Source organism: Pelecanus crispus, chromosome Z (genome assembly GCF_030463565.1).
Source record: "Pelecanus crispus isolate bPelCri1 chromosome Z, bPelCri1.pri, whole genome shotgun sequence".
NCBI lineage: Eukaryota > Metazoa > Chordata > Aves > Pelecaniformes > Pelecanidae > Pelecanus > Pelecanus crispus.
The window spans coordinates 78,697,980-78,718,555 of NC_134676.1; the positions used below are offsets into that span (position 1 = coordinate 78,697,980).

General features: G+C 39.5%; 1 protein-coding gene across 1 annotated transcript; it reads left to right on the top strand.

The window, feature by feature from the left end:
• Positions 1-83: 83 nt before the first annotated feature.
• Positions 84-11,590, top strand: FAM151B (family with sequence similarity 151 member B). The gene is made up of 6 exons (XM_075726131.1): positions 84-102; positions 243-368; positions 3,223-3,388; positions 6,846-7,063; positions 8,714-8,849; positions 11,036-11,590. The coding sequence occupies exons 1-6, from the start codon at positions 84-86 to the stop codon at positions 11,184-11,186; spliced, it is 816 nt and encodes a 271-aa protein (XP_075582246.1). The 3' UTR covers positions 11,187-11,590.
• Positions 11,591-20,576: the final 8,986 nt, after the last annotated feature.

Below are 20,576 nucleotides of genomic sequence, written 5' to 3' on the forward strand. Positions count from 1 at the left end.
TCCTTCCCCGGGCCGGAGACGGCCGGCAGCCGGCGGCGCTTCCCCGCCCGCCTCGGCAAGCGGAGGAGGGCAGCGGCGAGGCGATGGCGGACGAGACGCAGGGTAAGAGCTGCGCGGCGGGGAGCGGGCCTCCTCGGCCGCTGCCGCCGCCTCTCCCCGCGGTGCCGCGGCGGCGGGGGGCCCTGGGGCCGCTCCCGCCCAAGGGCGGTGCTGAGGAGAGGTCTCCCTTCGCGCCGCCGCAGGCGCCTGGAGCGAGGAGGTGGTGGATCACTTTCTGAGGTCGCGGCGCATCAGGGCGAGAGACGGGGCGGCCATCAGGTGGTTCCACGCTGCCAACAGCAAGGCCCGAGCCGCGCAGGCCGCGAGAAGTAAGTAACGCTGCCGGCCTGCCCTCCGGCCCGCCCGCCCTCCGGCCTAACCTCCTGCCTTCCCTCCCTCCGGCCTGCCCGCCGGCCCTCCCTCCCTCCGGCCTGTCCTCCGGCCCTCCCTCCCTCCGGCCTGCCCTCCTGCCCTCCCTCCCTCCGGCCTGCCCTCCTGCCCGCCCTCCCTCCGGCCCTCCCTCCCTCCGGCCTGCCCTCCTGCCCTCCCTCCCTCCGGCCCGCCCTCCTGCCCGCCCTCCTGCCCTCCCTCCCTCCGGCCTAACCTCCGGCCCGCCCTCCCTCCGGCCCTCCCTCCCTCCCTCCGGCCTGCCCTCCCTCCCTCCCTCCGGCCTGCCCTCCTGCCCTCCCTCCCTCCGGCCTAACCTCCTGCCTGCCCTCCTGCCCTCCCTCCCTCCGGCCTAACCTCCCGCCCTCCCTCCGGCCTGCCCTCCCGCCCTCCCTCCGGCCTGCCGTGCTGGTGCAGCGCTGGTGGCTGCCTCGGCGCTAACGTTGAGGGTCGACGGAGCGAGGGGACCGGGTCGTGCTGTGCGGCGCTCCCGGTTTGTCTTCTAGGCAGGGCCCCTCCCAGGATGGCCATTAGCCCCTGCGAACCGCTGGTCTGGCATCGTGAGGGCTGGCAGGACATGGTTTGGTGGTGGTACTTTTTTATGAGACTCACTCATTTAGTTGAAGACAGCCAACCAGCTTCCAGGCATGCAGGCTGTCAGGTCAGACCTTCAGATTCACAAAGCCTTTCATCACCTCCTAGCAGACCAGAGCCGAGGTTAAAAAGTCTTCTGGTTTCACGCACTCAAGCTAGGCTTGTCTGGAGTGTTGTTCGGTTTATATGTTTGCACAGTGGAACGCAAAAGCTTCTGCCACAGGTAAAACTGGTTTCTCCAATGTGGTCGTACTGAGGCTAGACTGCAGCTCCCTGTTACGCCAGCCTGGGCAGCAGTAGTCGAGTTATTCCAGTTTTTTCCTGTTTGATTTCACAGTAGGTCACCCTTTCCATTGTGCTGACACTTCTGTTTGTGGATCTGCTCTGGAAAACAGAAAATGGAAGTGACTTGATTAAAAGTCCCTCTGTCCGTCCATCCATCCATCCTGATACCAAGCTTGAGAAAAGCAAATGATTCCCCTCTCGTGAAACAACATAGCCAAAATTGGACTGTTTCAAATGCTTTATGGGTAGATGGCCTTAGAGCTTGCTATAAGATTAGACAAAAGGGAATCCATGGGACATTGTATCCTTGAGTAGAATAGGTAAAGAGGATGTACTAGAATAAGCTAGTTTTGTATCAGTGGAATTGAATAACCAAGCCAAAAATGAACTGAGCATGCCCAAAAACGTGAGTTCAACCAGCAAACACAGTGAGGAAGACTACCGATGACCACCAGAGGACCCCAAAAGACCACCAATGGACATAAGTACACATGCATGAAGGACATTTACATATGTTAATAAGCCCCAAGAATAACATGAATATGATAATAATTTGTTGGAAATGTAATGAACATGTATGTCTTAAATCGTATATAATCTTTGTAGTCAAGTAACTTGGTGTGCACGTTAGGTGGAAGTATCCCCTGTGCACCTGGCGCCATAATAAAGAATGCCTCCTTTCTGAAACTCCAAAGATGAGTCTTAGAGAGTTTTTGCAACCAGCTTTTATGGTAACCGTCCATCCCTCCCTCCCTCCCTCCCTCCATCCAGTGAGGTTCGGTATCAGTGCTGTTAAACGGGCAGCAGGCAGTGGAGCAAAACTTCATGGGAAGCTACTGGAACTGTCAAGCTGGCTTTACCCCGGGTGCCTGACCATTGAGCAGCAGCTGCAGTGCTGTGAGGATAGGTGCTTCTGATGGCTTCATCAGGGCTACGCTGCAAGACTTGCCCCATCTTCCTGAAACAGTTAAGGATTCTCAGCTAGTTTTGACCCTATGTGGATGGATCTTCTAGGTCTTTTTAGGATGGTTTGAAATTGCATAACGTTGTAACATGCTGGGTAGTATTTCTTGGTTTGTACAGGACAACTTTATTACTGCTTTTGCCCCTATTTTGTTCAGGATGATTAAAGTATTTCAGGTTATCTGTGAGCAGTTTATTTCAGTGAATTTTAATTTATGTGAATATTGGGGAAATACGTGATTTATTTATGTCATTTTATATGTAATTTGCTTTCTATTGACTCTACAATTATTATCTTTTTTATTATTATTTCAGTCGAAGTAACTGTAGGTATTGAATTCTCTGCAAAGCTGGTAGCACTGCCCAGACCCTCCGATGCTTCTCATGATAGCTGTTTTTAAGAGGCTGCAGCATTCCTAAGATTTCCACTCACTTGTCTTGTGTTTCTGCTACCATTTTCCTAGCAGAAGTTTCTAGCTGGCTGGCGGGCTGACTTATTTTTTTAAAGTTTTGGCTGAGGTGGGTTGGTCCATTTTGAGAATGAGACAAGGGGAGTACTTGGTCTTTGCTAGTGTTAAAATGTTCTGGTCACCTTTGCTCTAAAAGGCTCTGCCTGGAACCCTGTTTTAAGAGGAAAAGATTTGAAATTTAGCAAGAGCAGATGCACATTTTGGATATTCATTTTGCTGTTCCTCTGAAAAAAACGTGATTACTTGGCCAAATGTATCTACAAAAATCAATTTTCATGTGCTTGTAGATTTCTAAAGAGTTCAGTGACTGAAGTACCCAAAGAAATGCATTTCTGTTGCTTCACAGGCAGCGACTCATACTGGGTCATCTTTGTGGAGTAAGCATACACAGTCCAGTGTAGAAAGACTTGCCCTGTTACTCTGAAGCAGACACTGGAACTATTGGATTTGCTTCTGTTAGAGCATTCGGTTTTTAAATCAACAGGTGATGTTCACATGATAGAAGCAGATGTTCTTCTTCGTGGTGGCAAAGGAGGAAATGGAGACCCTATCATGGCTCATCCACCTGAAACAGACAGTGACAACACATTGCAGGAATGGCTAGAAGAGATTGTCAACACAAATAAAGGCATCAAGCTGGATTTTAAGAGGTGCCTCAAGACAAAAAGATTTGTATATTCTTTGCATTCTGACCAATTAACAATTTTACAGGTAGTGCTAACTATCTTTTGGTGATGGTAGACCAAACCTTTTCTTACTGCCCAATTTAGTGTAGTGCACTCCTTCCTAAACAGAAAATGTGGTGAAACAATCAGTATTACTAAATGCATTGCAAGAATAAAAGCTTTGAAAGTGTTTTGAAGTACAGATAATGATTTCAAATTCAATGAATTTGTTACTGAGTTGCTATTGAGCAAAGTTTTCCTATCAGGAAAACTGAAATGATAGTGCCTATCTGGGAAGCTCCTATGAGTTTTCTGCTTGTGCAAAGAAATTGGGAAAGACAGCCTTCTGACTGGGAAGTCAGACAGTGGCTCCCAGGCTGCAAATGGGGCTGAGCCCCCTGTGTCTCTCTGCCTGGCAGCTCACAGGTCTCTCCTGCTGTCATCCAGCTTTCTTGGTGGCATTTGCTACCATGGAAGGAGAATGAGTGTCAAGATTTTTCAGTGAGCTTCTGAAAAGCTTGCTGAAGAGCCAGCTTCTGTTCCAGGTCTGCTGAAGTTCATAATAGTTTAGAAACGTCATCCCATACCAGCATGAATATCTTTATTTTCCCAGAGGTTTTCTTGCCCCTCCCTGCCAGGAGAGGAATTCTGTTTTCTATTCAGCTCGAATCCTAACAATCTGTTGTGGATGTCTCAATTCAAGAATTAGGTGTACTCCTTTGGAATATCTGATCTCATACAACGTCTGATGTGGTGGTAGATTTCTTCAGCGTGGTTTGTAATACAAAAAAGTTGTCTTGCCTTTTGTGTAGTAAGGTGCATGTATATTGAAGTAAATTCAGTTTCTTTGGCCTAGCTTCTTAATTAAATTTTCAGAGGTTCATTTAGAATTTTCACCATTAGCAGTTTCATTGTCTTTAATGGAAAATACACTTGAAAACCTCATGGGATTACCTTGAAAAGTTTGAAATGGGATTCACAGTGAGGTGTGATTTTCAGATATACACCTCTGCAACTCATAACTTTAGCTTTGTCTGAATTTGCATGTACAATGGCTATTTTTGCAGCAGATGGAGAATCCACCTCCACATTAAAAAGAGCGTCATCAATGCTTAAGTATGCTATAGAAATGCAAAAAAAGCTAGATAGTTGTAAAATGTGATTTGTACCTGTTGTTCTGTGTAATGCAATCACAGTTTTCATGTGGAAGTTCATGAAAGTACAAAAAGGTGGGCAGGCTAAATCGTTTTATTATTAACAGAATTGGTAAATGTCTGCCTCAACAGAGAAGGGAAAGGGCAAGAGAAGCAGACATTTGTTTGGTTTTGTTTGTTGTTGGGTTGGGGTTTTTTTTTTCATTTTAATTATTGTTTAAATTAATTTTAAAACATCTACCTCTTATTTTTCCACAAGGAATTTCCAGCCAACTGTAGTGATTTAAAAAAGCTTTTAAAATTATGTTGCATTATAAAAGTCTAATTGTATAAAAGCATTTAAGCACAAAGTGCAGATATAGTCATATGAGTGATACAGATTATGGTGTTCTTTTGAATAATATTTCTTTGGATACCATTGCTGAAGTTTTGAAGATTATTTCAACAGCACTTAAAAAGAAATATTTTGTATATTTCTACTCTGTCAGCTTGATTGACCACATAATCACGTTTCCTGATGGCTTTATCTACAGGAGTGAATGTATTCTGCAAAAGGACTTCAGAGTCCCACTTCAAAAATGCCAGAATCATTCAATATGGAGTCAGCAATATGTTTGAATTTTCCAAATGCTGTGCAACAAAAACAGTGCTGTCTGGGTTTTTTATTTAGTTTGTTTCAAGAGAGCTGCTTTGGACTTTTTACATTATCATGTATTTTGTAGTAAAAAGGAAGGCATTCCACTGGCTTTGACGATCACTTGTATATTGGAAAATGTGAACTGTTCTGGCCTCAGACGATGTGAGAAATACTTAAGCCAATAATATTAACTCAAGCCATTACTAGCTTTTCTCTAAGACTTGAGCTAATACTAATGGAAAGTGTTGAGTGGAGTTCTACTTTGCAGCTTTCTCAACAACAGAAAAGTTGGAATGTACAAAATGACAGGAAAAAACACAGGCAGCTCAAGGGACAGTTTTTGGCTTTAGAGCTAACCTAGTGTAACAGCTGGCTGCCATTCCCATTTTTGGCTGCAAATCCTGACACGATTCATCTGACCTCATCACGAGCCAGGTTAGGGAATAACTTGATACAGAACCATCCCTGCAAAACAGTGAGAACAGTTGTTTACCGCTTTATGTCTCTGAACTCACACACTGCTGCTAAGGTGATCATCAGCACTGGTGTAAAAGAGGTACGATGGCCTTGGAATTGGGAATTGGGGAGACATGGTAGGAGTTAACCATCATCTGTGTTCTTCAAACAGGCACCCGTGGAGCATGTAGCCTGTGGTTTATATCTGTGTGAGCTGGAGCAGTTGTGATCCTCTCCTTGCTCTTCATAGCGCCTTCTCTTCCCCTGGCTTTCCCTGGTGCTCCTATGACACCCAGAGGGACCAGTTTAGGATGTTGAGCAGGGGAACTAACCGTGCAGAACAGCATGAAGAATTTTCTCTTGGCTCAGCTCTTTATCAGGTCACTGCAAGATTTTGAGGAAAAGCTGTAAGATGGCTTATTCAGAGCTTTCTGAATGCATGACTTGCAGGAGAAAACACAGGTCCTTGCCATTAGTAAGGAAATCATAATGATTTTAAATTTCCAAATGTTACATAGAATGTTAATTAATTTGCTGTGAGAGGAGAAAAATGTGTTTTCTTGTAATTCATTCCTTTTCCCCATTATTCCGCATTTCCTTTCCTTTGACAACACTGCTGTTCAGAAAATGTCAGTAGGATAGAGAAAGGTATTGTTTGCCTTCTAGTTACGCTTTTTCTTTTGATTTGAGAGAACAGTGAGAGTATGTGACTTAAGTTACGTTGTTAAATGTTTACAAGTGGGGCTACATTGGTTGCGCAGGTGATTACATCTCATACTTAATAATTAGCTGTAGGATGAACATCTGATGGGCAGACTTCTTCATGCTGCTACTACTATGCCACACTTTTGGGCTGTGGAAACAACCACTACGAAAGTGTTAGAGCTTGCAGTGGCTTCCTTAATTAAAATCCTTCCTAAGAGTTCAATAACATCCAAGTCTTAACAGGTCAGGAGTTAGAAGGGCCATGAGGTAAGAGCTGTGAAGCAGTTCATACTGGGCAGCAGGGAGACAAGAGGCTGGCGCTACTTTACACCAACAGTAAGTGTCACCTCACGGTAGAAAGGGTCCTCAGCATTTGGTCTCTGACTTACAGGGAGAGTTGCATTGACATATCCATCTATATGTGTACTGTACATTTCCTGTCCTCAATCTGAGTGAGGTGTCTCATCTCACCCATGTGTTATTGGTACAGTCTAGAAGCCGTACGGCCTTCCTTGGAGCTTCTTGAACATGTGAAGCAGCATTTGAAGCGACCTGTTTGGATCAATGCAGACATCCTACCAGGACCTAATGGAAGTAATGCTGTAGTGGATGCAAAAGGTTTCCTCGACACTGTCACTTTGTTTTTCCCAAACGTAACCTTATCGCTGGGTTGGACAACTGGCTGGCACCCTGACAAACACAATAAAGGTAAAGGTAGAAAATGTAATGCTTACAACTGCATAGTCTATTTTCTTCAAATCCGTTTCATAATTGATTCAAAATAAGCTATATGCCATCTTCTCAGTTTGAAAATAATAGTGAATGTAAGAATTATTTTCTTTGTTGAAGTATGTTTGATAGTGTGTTATATAGCAATTAGTTCAGTGTTTGAGTCACCATAGAACTGTGTAAAAATTTGATATTTTTCTTGTTAAAATGAACTATTTTGTTCTTCAACTCATTATCACATACTGAGGAATTTTGGGGGACAAATTGCTTAAGCCCTGTTGCAGGTAGCCTGCTCCCTGAATCCTAGGAGGATTGGTATGGCAATCGGAATTGTGGCACATTTCCTGAAGCAAAATAGATTAGCTGGAAATTTGAAACCCTATCAGTGTGCTTTTGCAGTAGATAACTGAAATCAAATTGTAGGTCAGCATTGTTTTTCACATTTCATTTCTGTTGAATAATTGAATTTTTGAAATAAATTTTCCAGTCAGACGTTGTTGTAGGGTCCTTTTCACCGGCTTCCTCTTATAATTCTGATAGGTGTTTCGTTAGGGTGTTTTACTCCAGTGCATGTGCATTTGTGTGCAGTAGCATAGTCCCCACTGATACTGTCTGTGGCCACAATGACAAAATTATACACCGTTCCAATTGTTAATTATTCGTTAGCAAGATTAAGTATTGTATTACAAGGATTTTGTTGTATGTTATACAGTACTTTTGTTAAACTGTATGGTACTTTCTCCAGAGTATTTTCAGTGCAGTAAAAAGTTGCTGGAAATACGTATTGGAAATATTGTAGTAAGTAAACTTTTTTAATAAATGTAACTTTATTCTAAATTTCAGTTTATCACGATGCTAATTAAGGGTATACTGGAAGACATGAGAAAAACAGCTTATTTGACTGATTTCAACTAAAAGTTGCTGTTTGCCCAGCAAAACTTTTTTTTTGAGATTTGGTGCTTTTTTATTTCCAGTCACTGTGTTGCATATGAGTAATTGAGAAAAAAATTACTAACTTGTTATTGAAGTTAAGATTTTAACAGGCTGTAGAAATAAAAGAACAGTTAAATACCATTTTAAATAGCTCCAGTGCTTGTAAAAATCTCCACAGCAGGCACTTCAGGTGTTTTAGGTTGCTTGATTTTAGCATTTTTAAGCACGTGCTTAATTTGTGTATAACTCCAGTCCTACTGGATTAATTCTTTTTTTTTTTTCTGAATTTTTCATCATGTTTTTGTTTCTAAAGGGTCACTGTCAAGTTAAAACTAGCCCGTATTGAAGTCAGTGGTAGCAATGTTTTTTTAGAGAAAGGGCAAAGATACAATTTCTTGGACATAAAAAAGTCACATTCTATAGCTATATGTAAACTAACACTGCAGTTACTGGAAATAAAGATTTTCAAAGTAAATTTTTTTTTCCACGTTAGTATTGCTTTTCTCCTCCAGGACAGTGGATTTTTTATTTATAATAATTTGGCGATTTCATTTTAGAATTATGTGATTTTCACAAAACCCATATTTGCTCTTGTTTTGTCTTAAAACCTAACTGTACTATAAATCACTGTGTCTTCATTTTGATAGAGATTGTATTTGTGAAGAATTCTTTTTAATCAAATTGTCTTGACTCTAGGCTATGATTGGATGATGGTGAAAGAAATGGCTCAGATATGCAGTACACTTTCCCAGCCTGTGACTTTCCCTGTAAGAGCAACATTAGTACGACAGTCAATGTCTGAGCTGTGCTGGTTAATCCAACAGTCAGATAGGTAAGTTTGAGGGACTTTATTTTTAGCTGTCTTTATTATAAAGGCACGTATTTGTTTATACGAAATACAGCACATTTATATGTACATACTTATCCCAATTACATTGAAAATATTTTTTCTTTTAGTTTATCCCTTCAGGTCTTTAATTTCTTCAGTTCTTAAATCGTTTTGTGATACAGAAGTGGTCGCTATTCATTTCTTTAAAACAATAAAATTCCAAAGGCCTCTCTCATTACCTATAATAAGTAATTTTAAATCTCATGTAGGTTTGTAATCCAGTTCTACTATAAGCATTTTGTAAGACTGATGTAGTTAAATAGACTAAGTAAGTTTGATGTTGCAATTTGGAATTAATCCAATTGAAATACTTACATTTTATATATACTCTTTATTGGATTCAGTATTTATATTTTCTGTAGTAATGTCACCTAAAAACATCAAAGGTGATTTTTAGATTAGAAGTCAGTGAGTTCGCTATGAAGCTAATTAATTTTGCTTAGGTATTTGAAATACATTCAGTGCTTTCCAAACGCTGACTTACATTTTCATTTAAAAATTGTTCTTACAAACCCATAACAATTTAATTTAAAATATTATTCACATGTAATAGAATGAGAATAAAGCCTGCTTCATACATATTGTCATCCACTCACCTTTTTCACCTACTCTGCCTGCCTTTAATAAAGTTGTTCCTTAAGCACCAACCAAGGTCAAAACGCAAGACAGAAGATTTAAGACAGTCACTTGTCTGGAAAATTACTAAGGAATTAGAAACAGCAGGATGGACAAATAGAGTGTTGTTATTCTCACTTACAGTGGAGAATCAAGAGAGAAATTAGAATTACACATTTTAAACTGGGAATTTAATTTCAAAATATTGTTATGTTAAGAATATGTCTTGTGAATTGTGGCATTCTCAAATACATCCTCCTTGTATACAAGCATTATTCCTGCTGAAATACTAGGATTTACCTCAGCATAAAAGTCCTGATTTTTTTAGTGGCATGATGAGAAGATGGAAATTCCTGAGCCAATTTTGCTGATGTACAACTAAATTCTGATTTACCCATATTTTAGATTAATACAGTTTTAATAAACAAAGGGAAAAATGAAGTTTTTGTCACATGGATATTGTGGAGGGTAATGCTTTTAACTTTAAATGATACTTGGAAGTTTTTTAATTTTTTTGAAAAGTTATAATAAAGTCTGTGCAATTAATGAGAAAAGTGTATGTGGTACAGTACAGAAGATATATTCAGTTAATCATGTGGCATCACTACACATAACTTAGGTGACAAAACATAGGAGTATGAAAATCACCTGTGACTGAGGTTGCCTCGTATTTTCTGTTCTAATCTCTGCTTGTAACTATTTATTTCTTTGTCAAACTTTAAATGCTCAGCCTGGTACATTTCTTTGCTGAGTATCTGCCTAAGATTTTTTATTTTACTCCTTGCTAGGTTTGGCAGAATGGTTCACACAAGGACCAGGCTACAGATAAATTGTTCTGGCTGGTGTAGGACTGTCCATCTTAAAAATTTTGCAGTCCTCCTTGGGAAGTTCTAGCAAGTTCAGCTTTAGCAGCAAGAACTCCAAGTTTGATTGGAGCCAAATGGTGTGCCTTACCTCTGTAATGAGGAAAAAAAACATGGCAAAAGAACAGACCTCTGAAAATTTTTGTGTGTGTCAAGTAGAGGTTTCTTTAATCAGTCATATTCTTCAGCTAGTCTGTCTGTACCAAGCATTCTGTGCACCCTGTGTGCAAACTAGGATGTGTTTGAGCATGCCTGTGTTCTGAGGTAGGATTTTGATCCAGCTATTGCTTTTCCCAGTAACTTGAAGTCACTGTGGTAGCAAGACAATTGGAGAGACTCTCAGTGCTCTTGGTTGTAGCACAAATGCAGGGTACAGGGTGATGACTTCCCTGGATATAGAAGGGTGAGGAGGGCAGGGACATACAAAACTGTTATTTCCAATAGTTCATAAACTGTGGTTGCTTAACTTTGAAATCTAAAGGAGATTAAGTTTTTTGTATTTAATTACATGCGTAAAATTAAGATAACCACAGTCTTGAATACTTTTAGGAGCTTGTTAGTGCAATGTCTTTCTGTCTTACATGCTTTATCTCAAGATAATAACATACTTTTTCCTCTTTCTCTTTTTTTTTTTCCTTTTTTTGGTTATAGGTACAGCCTCACTGTTTGGACAGGAAAGGAAGATGTGTATTCTGTAGAAGATTTGCTTTACATCCGAGAAAACTTTGATAAAAGTAGGGTATATTATGACATTTTAGAGCCAAAAAATTCTGAATTCAAAAAAGCCATAGGAGTAGAATAGTAAATACAAAGCAGGCAACATCTGACCTTATAATACTTAGCCTCTTTAAACATGAAGATTTCTTGTTCAGAGAAATGCATTTTCCTTACCAAAAGAATTGTATAGAACACACCTGTGGTTATTGAAGGAGTTTTTGTATAACACTTTATTGAAAAGATTCTCAAATAGAAATTTAATGCCTTCTTAATTGTTACTTACTCATCATATGCCTGTTCCCTCTCATTCACCCAGTGGCATGTGGCGAAGGCTACTCACATTTCCTAAATATTCTAGTACTCCTTCCCTGTGAGCATATAAAGGGGAGAATGGCCCCAGCTGATAGTTGTGGACCAAGGTAATTTGCTACTAACTGCTTTTGTGTAAGCCAAGGTCTATGGGATGCTCCATCGCTCTCTACAACTACCTGAAAGGAGGTTGTAGTGAGGTGGGTGTTGGTCTCCCAAGTAGTTAGCGATAGGACAAGAGGAAATGGGCTCAAGCTGCATTGGGGGAGGTTTAGATTGGATATTAGGAAAAATTTCTTCACGGAAAGGGTGGTCAGGCATTGGAACAGGCTGCCCAGAGAGGTGGTGGAGTCACCATCCCTGGAAGCGTTCAAAAAACGGGTAGATGTGGCACTTCAGGACATGGTTTAGTCTAGTCTGCCCTTAATTGGTTTAGTGTGGACTTGGTAATGTTAGGTTAATGGTTGGACTGGATGATTTTAAAGGTCTTTTCCAACCTAAATGATTCTATGATTCTATGATTCTATCTCTACTAAAGCCTCCCCTTTCATAGGGGAGGAAAAGAGTCAAGACTGTATTACCTATGCAGTTCCCAAAAGGGTTATTTTGTAGGTCATGTTGATATGCTCCATTTTCAATGCCATTGCATTGATAATGTTCTCACTGCTAGTAAACAGAAGATTCTCTTTGCTAGGTGTGAAGAGTGGGATCCATGATGCTACACATTCCAGGGAGAAAGAATGGTTATTTTTACTGAATTAAAACTAACCAGGTTCTCTGCAACGTGGTAATAGTGCATTCCGCACCATGGCTTGCCCCTGTGCTTTCCAAGCCATCAGCCACGTAGTCCTTGGATTGTGAGCAGGCTAAGTTGGAGTTGCAGCTGCACTGCAGGAGGTGCTGGGGCAAACAGGACCCCCAAAATGAAGAATTATCCTGTCCTGTACATAAAGCACAAAGATGGATTACAGTGAGGTACACATCAGAGACAGCATTAAAAGAGCTGTAGTGGTTTATAAGATAGAGAAGTGCTGGTGGTTCTTTCAAGATTTTTAAACTAATTTTTAAGTGTAACAGGAGTTCTGTAAAATGTTCTGCTGCAGTCTCTGAAAGCTAGAGGCTCTAAGAATGAAATAGCTGTACAGTGATTAGTGTTTACAGCAAAAATTGTACATTTATGTGATAGTACAGTTATTTTCTGCATTATCCTGGATTGTGCATCTTTTTCACTCTCAGAATGTGATTTCAAAAATTTTCAAAAGTTGAACTTCCCTTTGAGAAAAAATAAAATAATTGCAACCCTTACCACCTGCAGGAAAAGTCCAACCAATTTCATCTGAAGCATTTTTAGGCTCTCTTGCTTCTGCATCCCTTAAAACAAATACACATATTGAAATCTGTGCAGATCGAAACACAAGCTGTGTATTGTTGTCTTTTACCAAACATTACAAAGTTTTTTTTTCACAACGACAGAGGAGTTTTTTGATTTCTAAATGAAAGCTGATTCTGTGAAGAGACATTACGCTGGCATCTTCTTTCCGTCCTCTTCCTATTCCTCCCTTATGCATGAATTTTTTTAACTTTGATGTTTTACACAACACTGGACAGGCTGTAGTACTAAAGAGTTAATTACAGGAGCAATTTTTGGTTCTTACAACTTTTTATATAGATTTAATACAACTGTGATAGAAAAGTTAGTTATATTTATTAATCCTAAATCTGGAAATATGGTGATTTCATGCAGTCATTGAAGTTCAAGATTCCTTGTTGTTACCTACAGCTCCTTTGCCACATTTATGTAAAAACTGGTTTACATTATTGAGGGGTAGAGCTTTCATCATTTTTGTCACCTGCTAAGATATACTTGGGTAAAATTAGGAATTACTTTTCCAAATAAGGAAGAAAACTTCTAGTTGTACTTGGAATAGTTAAACAAAGTACTTAATTTAATTTACACAGTCAGGCAACGTGAATGGTGGTAACCACCGAAAGGTCAGGTTTGGCAGTGTGATTCCTTTTAATTGGAAGAAATGATTTATTTTTTAGTTCACTCTGACAACATGATCTGATCCAAACAGATTTAACCTCTCAGTTCTTTGTAGCATCTGTTTCTTTGAGTTTTGCATGCATACTTTGCTATACCATGGGAGGAAGAGAGATTAACTGTTTCCTGACAGTTGATCTTACCCTTTTCTAACCCAGATCATTTTGACTGACACAGGTTCAGGAGCTATTGCATGAACAGGTGTGCTAGCAGATCTGATCATGCGGTGTCCTTTTCTGGATGATGACCCTTTCACCTAACACCCCTTCAGGGAGAACCAGATATATGAATGACCAAAGCTCTGGTTAAACCAAAGTTATAGACATTGTTTTGAATCTACAGTACATACAATAAACTTGTAGGAAATAGTACAATTCAGAGTTTTATATTTTCTGGAATATACCATTGAATAAGAAGTACTTAGGGGACGTCAGCCAGCTTTTGGAATCAAATGCAACATAGCTGCATTAGCCAAAATGAGTCAGGCAGGTGTCGGAATGACAGAATTTGCTTTTGAGGGACATAAAGGAAATAGCTTGAGAAGACATGGTTGTAGCCATGTTCATTTATTGAATGAAAGGTGCCATTAAAGAGCATTGAGGTTTTTGTATTGCTCTTGTTGAACACTTTACTAGTTCTAGGCTTAGTCTAGATTTATTTTCAAGACATTGGTGGTCATTCAGAAGCAGCCATACTTTCTAGACATCCATTTATTTCTAATAAATTAAAAGACAAGTATCTCATTGTCCTTTTGTTCCACAATTTATATACATGTTTAGGACTGGAATGGACTCCTAGATCTTGCTTCAGCTCCTTGTTGCAGGCAGTTACATTTACTGACATGAGGGATTTCATCTTTCAGTTGGTTAGGCCTTTTTGTATCTACACTGGCAAACTTTTCTGTTATTTAGAAACCTTTTTCTCACTTATCAATAATGACCTGAAGTGTTAGGATTTGTTAAAACTTGTTAAACTATTCAGTAAAAAACATTATCAGCAACTGCCAGAAGTATTTTTAAGGGTGCAGACATCATGGAAGAAGTATCACTGAGCAACATATGTGGATATGACACATATATTAATAGGGATATTCAGATAAAATTAAAAGAAGACATGATCTGGAGTACCAGAAAATAACTGTCGCAAATACAGATTTGTGGATCCTGGCAGCTGCACCAGTTTGTCATGAATATGATTTTTTACACAGCTTTGGTTAGCAGCGATTTAATATTTATTAATATTTTTGAGATAGATCACAGTATTAGGTTGTATAATTCTTAACAGCACTTAAGCATCAGCCAATTTGAAACAGCGATTTGATGGAATTTGTTACAATCCAGATAGCAACTTAAGTTAAAGATTTGAGAATGGTAAGGTTCACTCTATTGCTAACATGGAAGAAGTGCACAAAGGAGAATTCAGCTACACTCGAGTTAGAATGATTAACAGAGGGATCGTGGGTGTGGGGAATAAGGGGGACCCTCCCGTTGAGTCACAAGGTTCAGAACAGACCCCCTTGCTTTCTAAACTCCTTCTCAGAGAGGAGTCTAGGTGCGGCTAGGTCCAATCTTAGTCTCAGACTTGGTCAATGGTTTATGTGAGTAGGGATAGTCTATATGGATATACATATAGCCAAATTGCACACACATACACACACACCCCCTGAGGTTAGCCTGTGATCAGAATTTCCCTTTTGTGAGTTTCATGAATTACTCTTATGTGCTGGCATTTGTCAACGGACAGTTAGTGAACCTCACGAAGTCAGTCCTTTGAGTCCTTCAGAAATCGATGGACAATCCTTCAATCCTCGCAAAATCTACCCTGAGAGGCATCTCATCTCAGCGGAGATACTGGGTCATACAGCCCACTGCAGTCCCGGAGAGCTCAGAAAGGTCTCCCTCTTGGATCACTGTTTATAGGATCTCAAGATGATTGGCTTTGGTCAGTATTTTACATTCTGGCCACAATTCGTGCTGAGTCGTTCTGGTACACAACTCAGGCAGCAAATAGCCCAGGTGTGGACAGAGATTGCCTGATGCCCAAGTCCTTATGACCAAGATAACAGCACAATAGGGCTTTTCCTGGGATCTCAGAGTGGCCCGGGGCAGGGGCGGACACTGCACCACCACAGGTAACAGGACATGTAAAACTAGATTAAACAAAATGCTAAAAACTAATTGCATGAAGCATTCTTGCAGTGACAGAAGGGTTTGACTGTATGGTGAATTTGTTTATTCTGCATGGATTGTCCTATGTATGTGAATTTCTGTGCGTATTCCTTTTTTTACCCATGGATCTCTTAGTTTCCTGTGAAGTCATTTATGTTGTTTATGTCAGTCTGGTCTGACTGGCATGTCAATAAATTCATTCAAATTTGTTCCTCTGTTTTCCTGCCAGTCTTTGTACAAATGCTCTCCTAAAATAAGATGTGTTAACTGCAGGGCTGGCAATAAGATAATAAGGTAAGATGAAAGCCACTTATTCATTCTGTTGGAAACAGGGATCTGTGGCAGTTCTATGTTACCCTAGCTGTTGCTCTTTTAATTTTTTTTTACCTTCTGTCAGTGATCTATTCCTTGTACTTAAAACTTTGTTTAGGAGCTATGAATTCTGCCACCTCGTGGAATCATGTTCTCTATCAGTGTTGCTTCATGTCTGTTGATATCTTTCAGCCAGGTTTTTAGACTTGATTGTCCTTGTTACATGAAAAATCTGGTTGACTTTAGTGGAATTAGGTATTGTTCAGGATGTCCAGGTGAGTTAACTGATAAATAAAACATTTCTAATTTACTGCAGGTGTAGTTCAAGCTGTGTATTTTTCTGTGAATCTGGTGAAACTTACTGAATAGATAACGTCACAGAAAAGAATTGAAATCATTAGTCCTGCACAACTACTCAGTAATATCCTGCAGTAACGTGGAAGTATACCGATGAAAGCAAAACAGAAGCTGATTTTTCTGAGGTTTGTATTGTTTAAATGTGCTGTGGAATCAAAGAAGATGTCCACAAAGCCATTTTTCAAAAGCAGTTCTCCCCATGTTCATCTTCAGCATTCATTTGAAGTCTTACGCAGTTTTGGCCTGCTCTGACTGAAAAAAAAAACTCATCTTTTTCTTCAATTGAAACCTTCAAATTAAAGCCTTTTATGTTTTATTTATCAGCCAGCTGTCTGTGATCAGGCCATTTGCTAATGTTACTACAGATTTATTTCTGCACTGTCCATTAAACCCTATTTAATGTTTGAGTCCAAGCACTGTAAAGCTTTCACCTGTGATTTTTATTGTGCTGTGTTTGGATACTGAAGAATTGGATTCCAGCACCTGGCGCATGCCATCTTTTTTGTATCAGCAGTGTTTGTGCAACAGCCCCAGGAAGCTGTATTTCAACCATCCAACTTCCAGCTTCCCTTGTGCAGAATTAGCTTTACATAAACCTCCACTTCTGCAGCCCACCATCAGGAATTTCTGTTACTGGTGATTAAGAAAACAAATTTTTTGTTGTTGTGTTTTGATGCTCACAGACATTTATTTTATCCTTCAGTTGTTCATTTTTTGTTGCAGGAATATCTATTTGCCTATGCAGCGTGATTCTCTGATGCCTAGGCTTGTCCTCTGTGTATTAACTTGTTAAATTTACTGTCAGTTTTACCAAGAGTCTTATCTATACATCTTGTACTACCCTGTGTGCAAAAAGTAAGGGCCGCTAGATACATACATCCAAGCCAGGCTGTGGTATTGCTCTTTAGCCCTTTGCCTCTCTTCTAGGGCTTTGATGGATGAGTTTGGTGCATGTGGTGTATGCAGTGGAGTAAGATGTTACTACCACCTTCTAGCTTCTGTTACTTCTGATACATTTTTTAACTGAAAATTTCTGTAATTATTGCATTATTACCCTTTTAGTAGCATGGTTGAAGAAAATAGTCACTCCACACTGCAGTGACTCCAAATTGCACTGGCGCATTAAGGTCCATTTTTCCTCATACAAGAGCAGTAACTTCTGGCAAGTCGGTGCAATAAGCAGCTGGGGAAAACATCTTAGACTGCCACAGAAGAGCTTATTCATTAAAAATGCATAATAAAGAAGCATTATTTTATATTGTGCTTCCAGTAAAATTCAAGATACTGTACTCTATTGTCTTCTGAGTTTTGAGCATCTAAATTTTGGGGGCAATTATATGTTGTTTTTCAATATCCTTAGACTTTGGCTTGGTTCCCTTGAATTTTCAGTGATCCTTCTGTCATTACAGCTGTTGCTTTCACTGCATAATTGCAATTCCTCTCGCTGCAGTAGCAGAAAAAAATTGCATGTGCAAATTCATGATATCAATGGAGATCTGTCCAAGCAGAATTAAAACGTGTTTTAAAAAGGTGTTCTCACTATTGTGTTTTTTAAATCTAGGTACAGGTCAAGTTTATATTTTAAACTGGACTAGCTTTTGAGAGAGAAGGCTGTAACTTACACACCTGTGGCAGCTTGTGAAAGTGTTCAGAATTGTTAGCTGATGCCTTCAGGGCAGAAATACGGGAATTAATTACCGTTCATCAGCATGCATCCGCATCCGGATTTCAGAAATTTTGGAATAAACTGGACTGTATACAATTCTAAAAAAATATCTTCACTGTCAGTTTAAGATCTTGGCATGTTTTTTAAAAGGCTGAATATAAATTAACTTTTTTCCCTGCTTGGGACAGAAACTCTGAATTAACATTAGATCTGCAGTGTGGTGCCAGAACAGGAGATGCCATCTTTATGGTTAAATTTAAAATAGTGGTTTTGACTTCAAGTTGGTAAGTCTGAGTCTTCTGATGGTTCCTTAAGTCTTGAGCTGTTGGTACCTTGGCTTTCTGGATCCCAGTTTAGATGAGCAGGGTGGCCAAGGCAAGCCCTGTTTTGAGCTGGGGCTTGGATGAGACCTCCCGAGGTTCCTTTCAGCTTAGATGTTTTTTTATGATTTAATGACACATCACATATGTATGTACATAATATGTACTACCATAGAGGATTAATACAGATGCAAAAGTTGAGCTTTAACAGATACTTGCAAGGAAATTTGTACAAAGTGACTGGTCGTATCACCAGAGTGCCTCGGTCCCTAACCGAAATCCTCAGGTTCTGTTGCCCCTTCTGTACCAGCAAAAAGAAGCAAGCTGATGTTTTAATTGTGTGAAATGCTAAAACCAAGGATGTTCTTCAGAGATCTGTGCTTGCTTTCAACCTGCGACATGCATCATCGGCCAAGGAGATGCCTGTCTCGGATACCAGGTGTCCTTCTTAGAAGAACAGGAATTTTGCAGGTATTTTGTAAAAAAAAAAAATGTATGTATTAAAATAAGGTTAACTTGTGTAAAGGAGTGTTAAGACCTATTTTCTTTTTAAAAGGATTAATAGCTGGGTATTTTATCAGAACAGTTAGTCAAAAAAAAAGGAATATTATCCCTTTCACTCTGAACACAACCCCCCTCCCCCCCAAGTTTTCTTAAGATGTATCCTTATCAACCTGATCTTCTTGAAGGTATTGCAGTGCCACTAATACTTTAACATGAAAATCTGTGTGGCTCGGAAATATTTTAGAACAGGCATTCTTCCTTCTAATTGTGGAATTCAACATTAATTATTAAAAAAAAAAACTCGTCCCTTCTATGAATACAGTGTTAATGTTTTTAGTAAGATGGTTGGTGGTGACTAATGTTCGCCTTTCTATAACAAGCCATGCTCTTGTTACATGAACAAAATAGCCAACTAATGGGATAATGGTTTACTAATGTAAGAATCCATTTATTTATAAATACCTGATTTTAGTTGGAAAATTAATTAGTTGTACTGCATAACAGAAAGATGAAGGTCTTACTAAGGATTGATGAGGAAAAGAAAGGAATTTAATGACTGGTTCAGTTTACTATTTTTCTTGTGTAGCTGCATCGAATTATGGCAATATTCTTTTGGAAGTGCTGCATAACTGTAAAAGACAAAAATCAATAAAAGACAAAAATCAAAACAAAGCAATACCAAATGCCTTTCTCCTTAAAGCAAAAACAAGAAGTGCAGAGAACGGTATTTTGAAAACTGTAATTTAAACACCATGCCTTAAACACCAACTTGAAAACTGCTTTTTTACAGCATTCTTGTGTAGTGACTTACTGTTACTAAATTTCTTAAACCAAAATTCGAAGTTTTTTAGATGATCACTGGTTTTTGTGAGGCCACCACTATTTGTCTAGAAGTTACTTCCACTGTGTGGTTTCACAGCATTTTGCAGAGAAAATGGAAACCGAAAGTAGAAAAATATTTTTCACCTTTCTGAACTTGCCACATAGATTCAAAATCAGTAATCCCATAGGTAGTGTATTTTACTGAAAGCTGTAGCATTTGTTGACAGGAATGCTTGCTCACAGAAATGCCATTTCCATTTTGTATAGTTTAAAATACAAATGTTTAAGGATTTATGTCATTAATCTTTGTATAAGTTAGAGTGGATGAGCGTCACTAGTTTTCCACTGTAATATGTTGAGAACTAGTCCAGATGGCTCGTTCTGGATGGGAAGCCACAGCTCTTACAAGAAAACTAGTGAGAAAAAAGTTTCAGCCTGTGGTGTTTTCTTTATCAAGACAGATACATAAAGAACACCTGAAAGGTATTTTGTTGTTTGTAAACTTTAATGTTTCGGGAGGGGAATTTAATATGATAAATTCTTGCTTCCCATTCTTGGCTTAAAAGACATTATGGATGACTGGAAAATGATGAGAATTAAGATTTCAAAGGTGGCAGAAGTGTATCTCCACTGAAGTGGAACCACAGTGAGCTACCAACAGACTGAAAGAGCCTCCCTCACACAATACTTTGTACAAATTTAGCTCTGTTGGATAAAATCTAATTAACTGTTCCCATTTTCCTGTATAGAGACAGCCTGAGAAAGACTTATGAGTGAGTAACTTTGGTAGTGACTCAGCATCTTCTAAGTGGTGAATAAAAGGATGTGCCTCTTTCCATATTACCTGAGTGGGGGGAAAAAAATAACTTTTATTTATGCATCATAACAACATCAAGAGAACAAAAGTGAATTGTTTTTCCTTTGAAGGTCACTTGTAACATTGATGCAACAATAAATATTAATAATAACCTTT

Bases quoted from the DNA above. Each gene is read 5' to 3' on its own strand.
- FAM151B (XM_075726131.1), top strand. The intron at 369-3,222 runs GTAAGTAACGCT...TTAAATCAACAG, and splicing joins AGCCGCGCAGGCCGCGAGAA to GTGATGTTCACATGATAGAA. The intron at 3,389-6,845 runs GTGCCTCAAGAC...TTATTGGTACAG, and splicing joins ATCAAGCTGGATTTTAAGAG to TCTAGAAGCCGTACGGCCTT.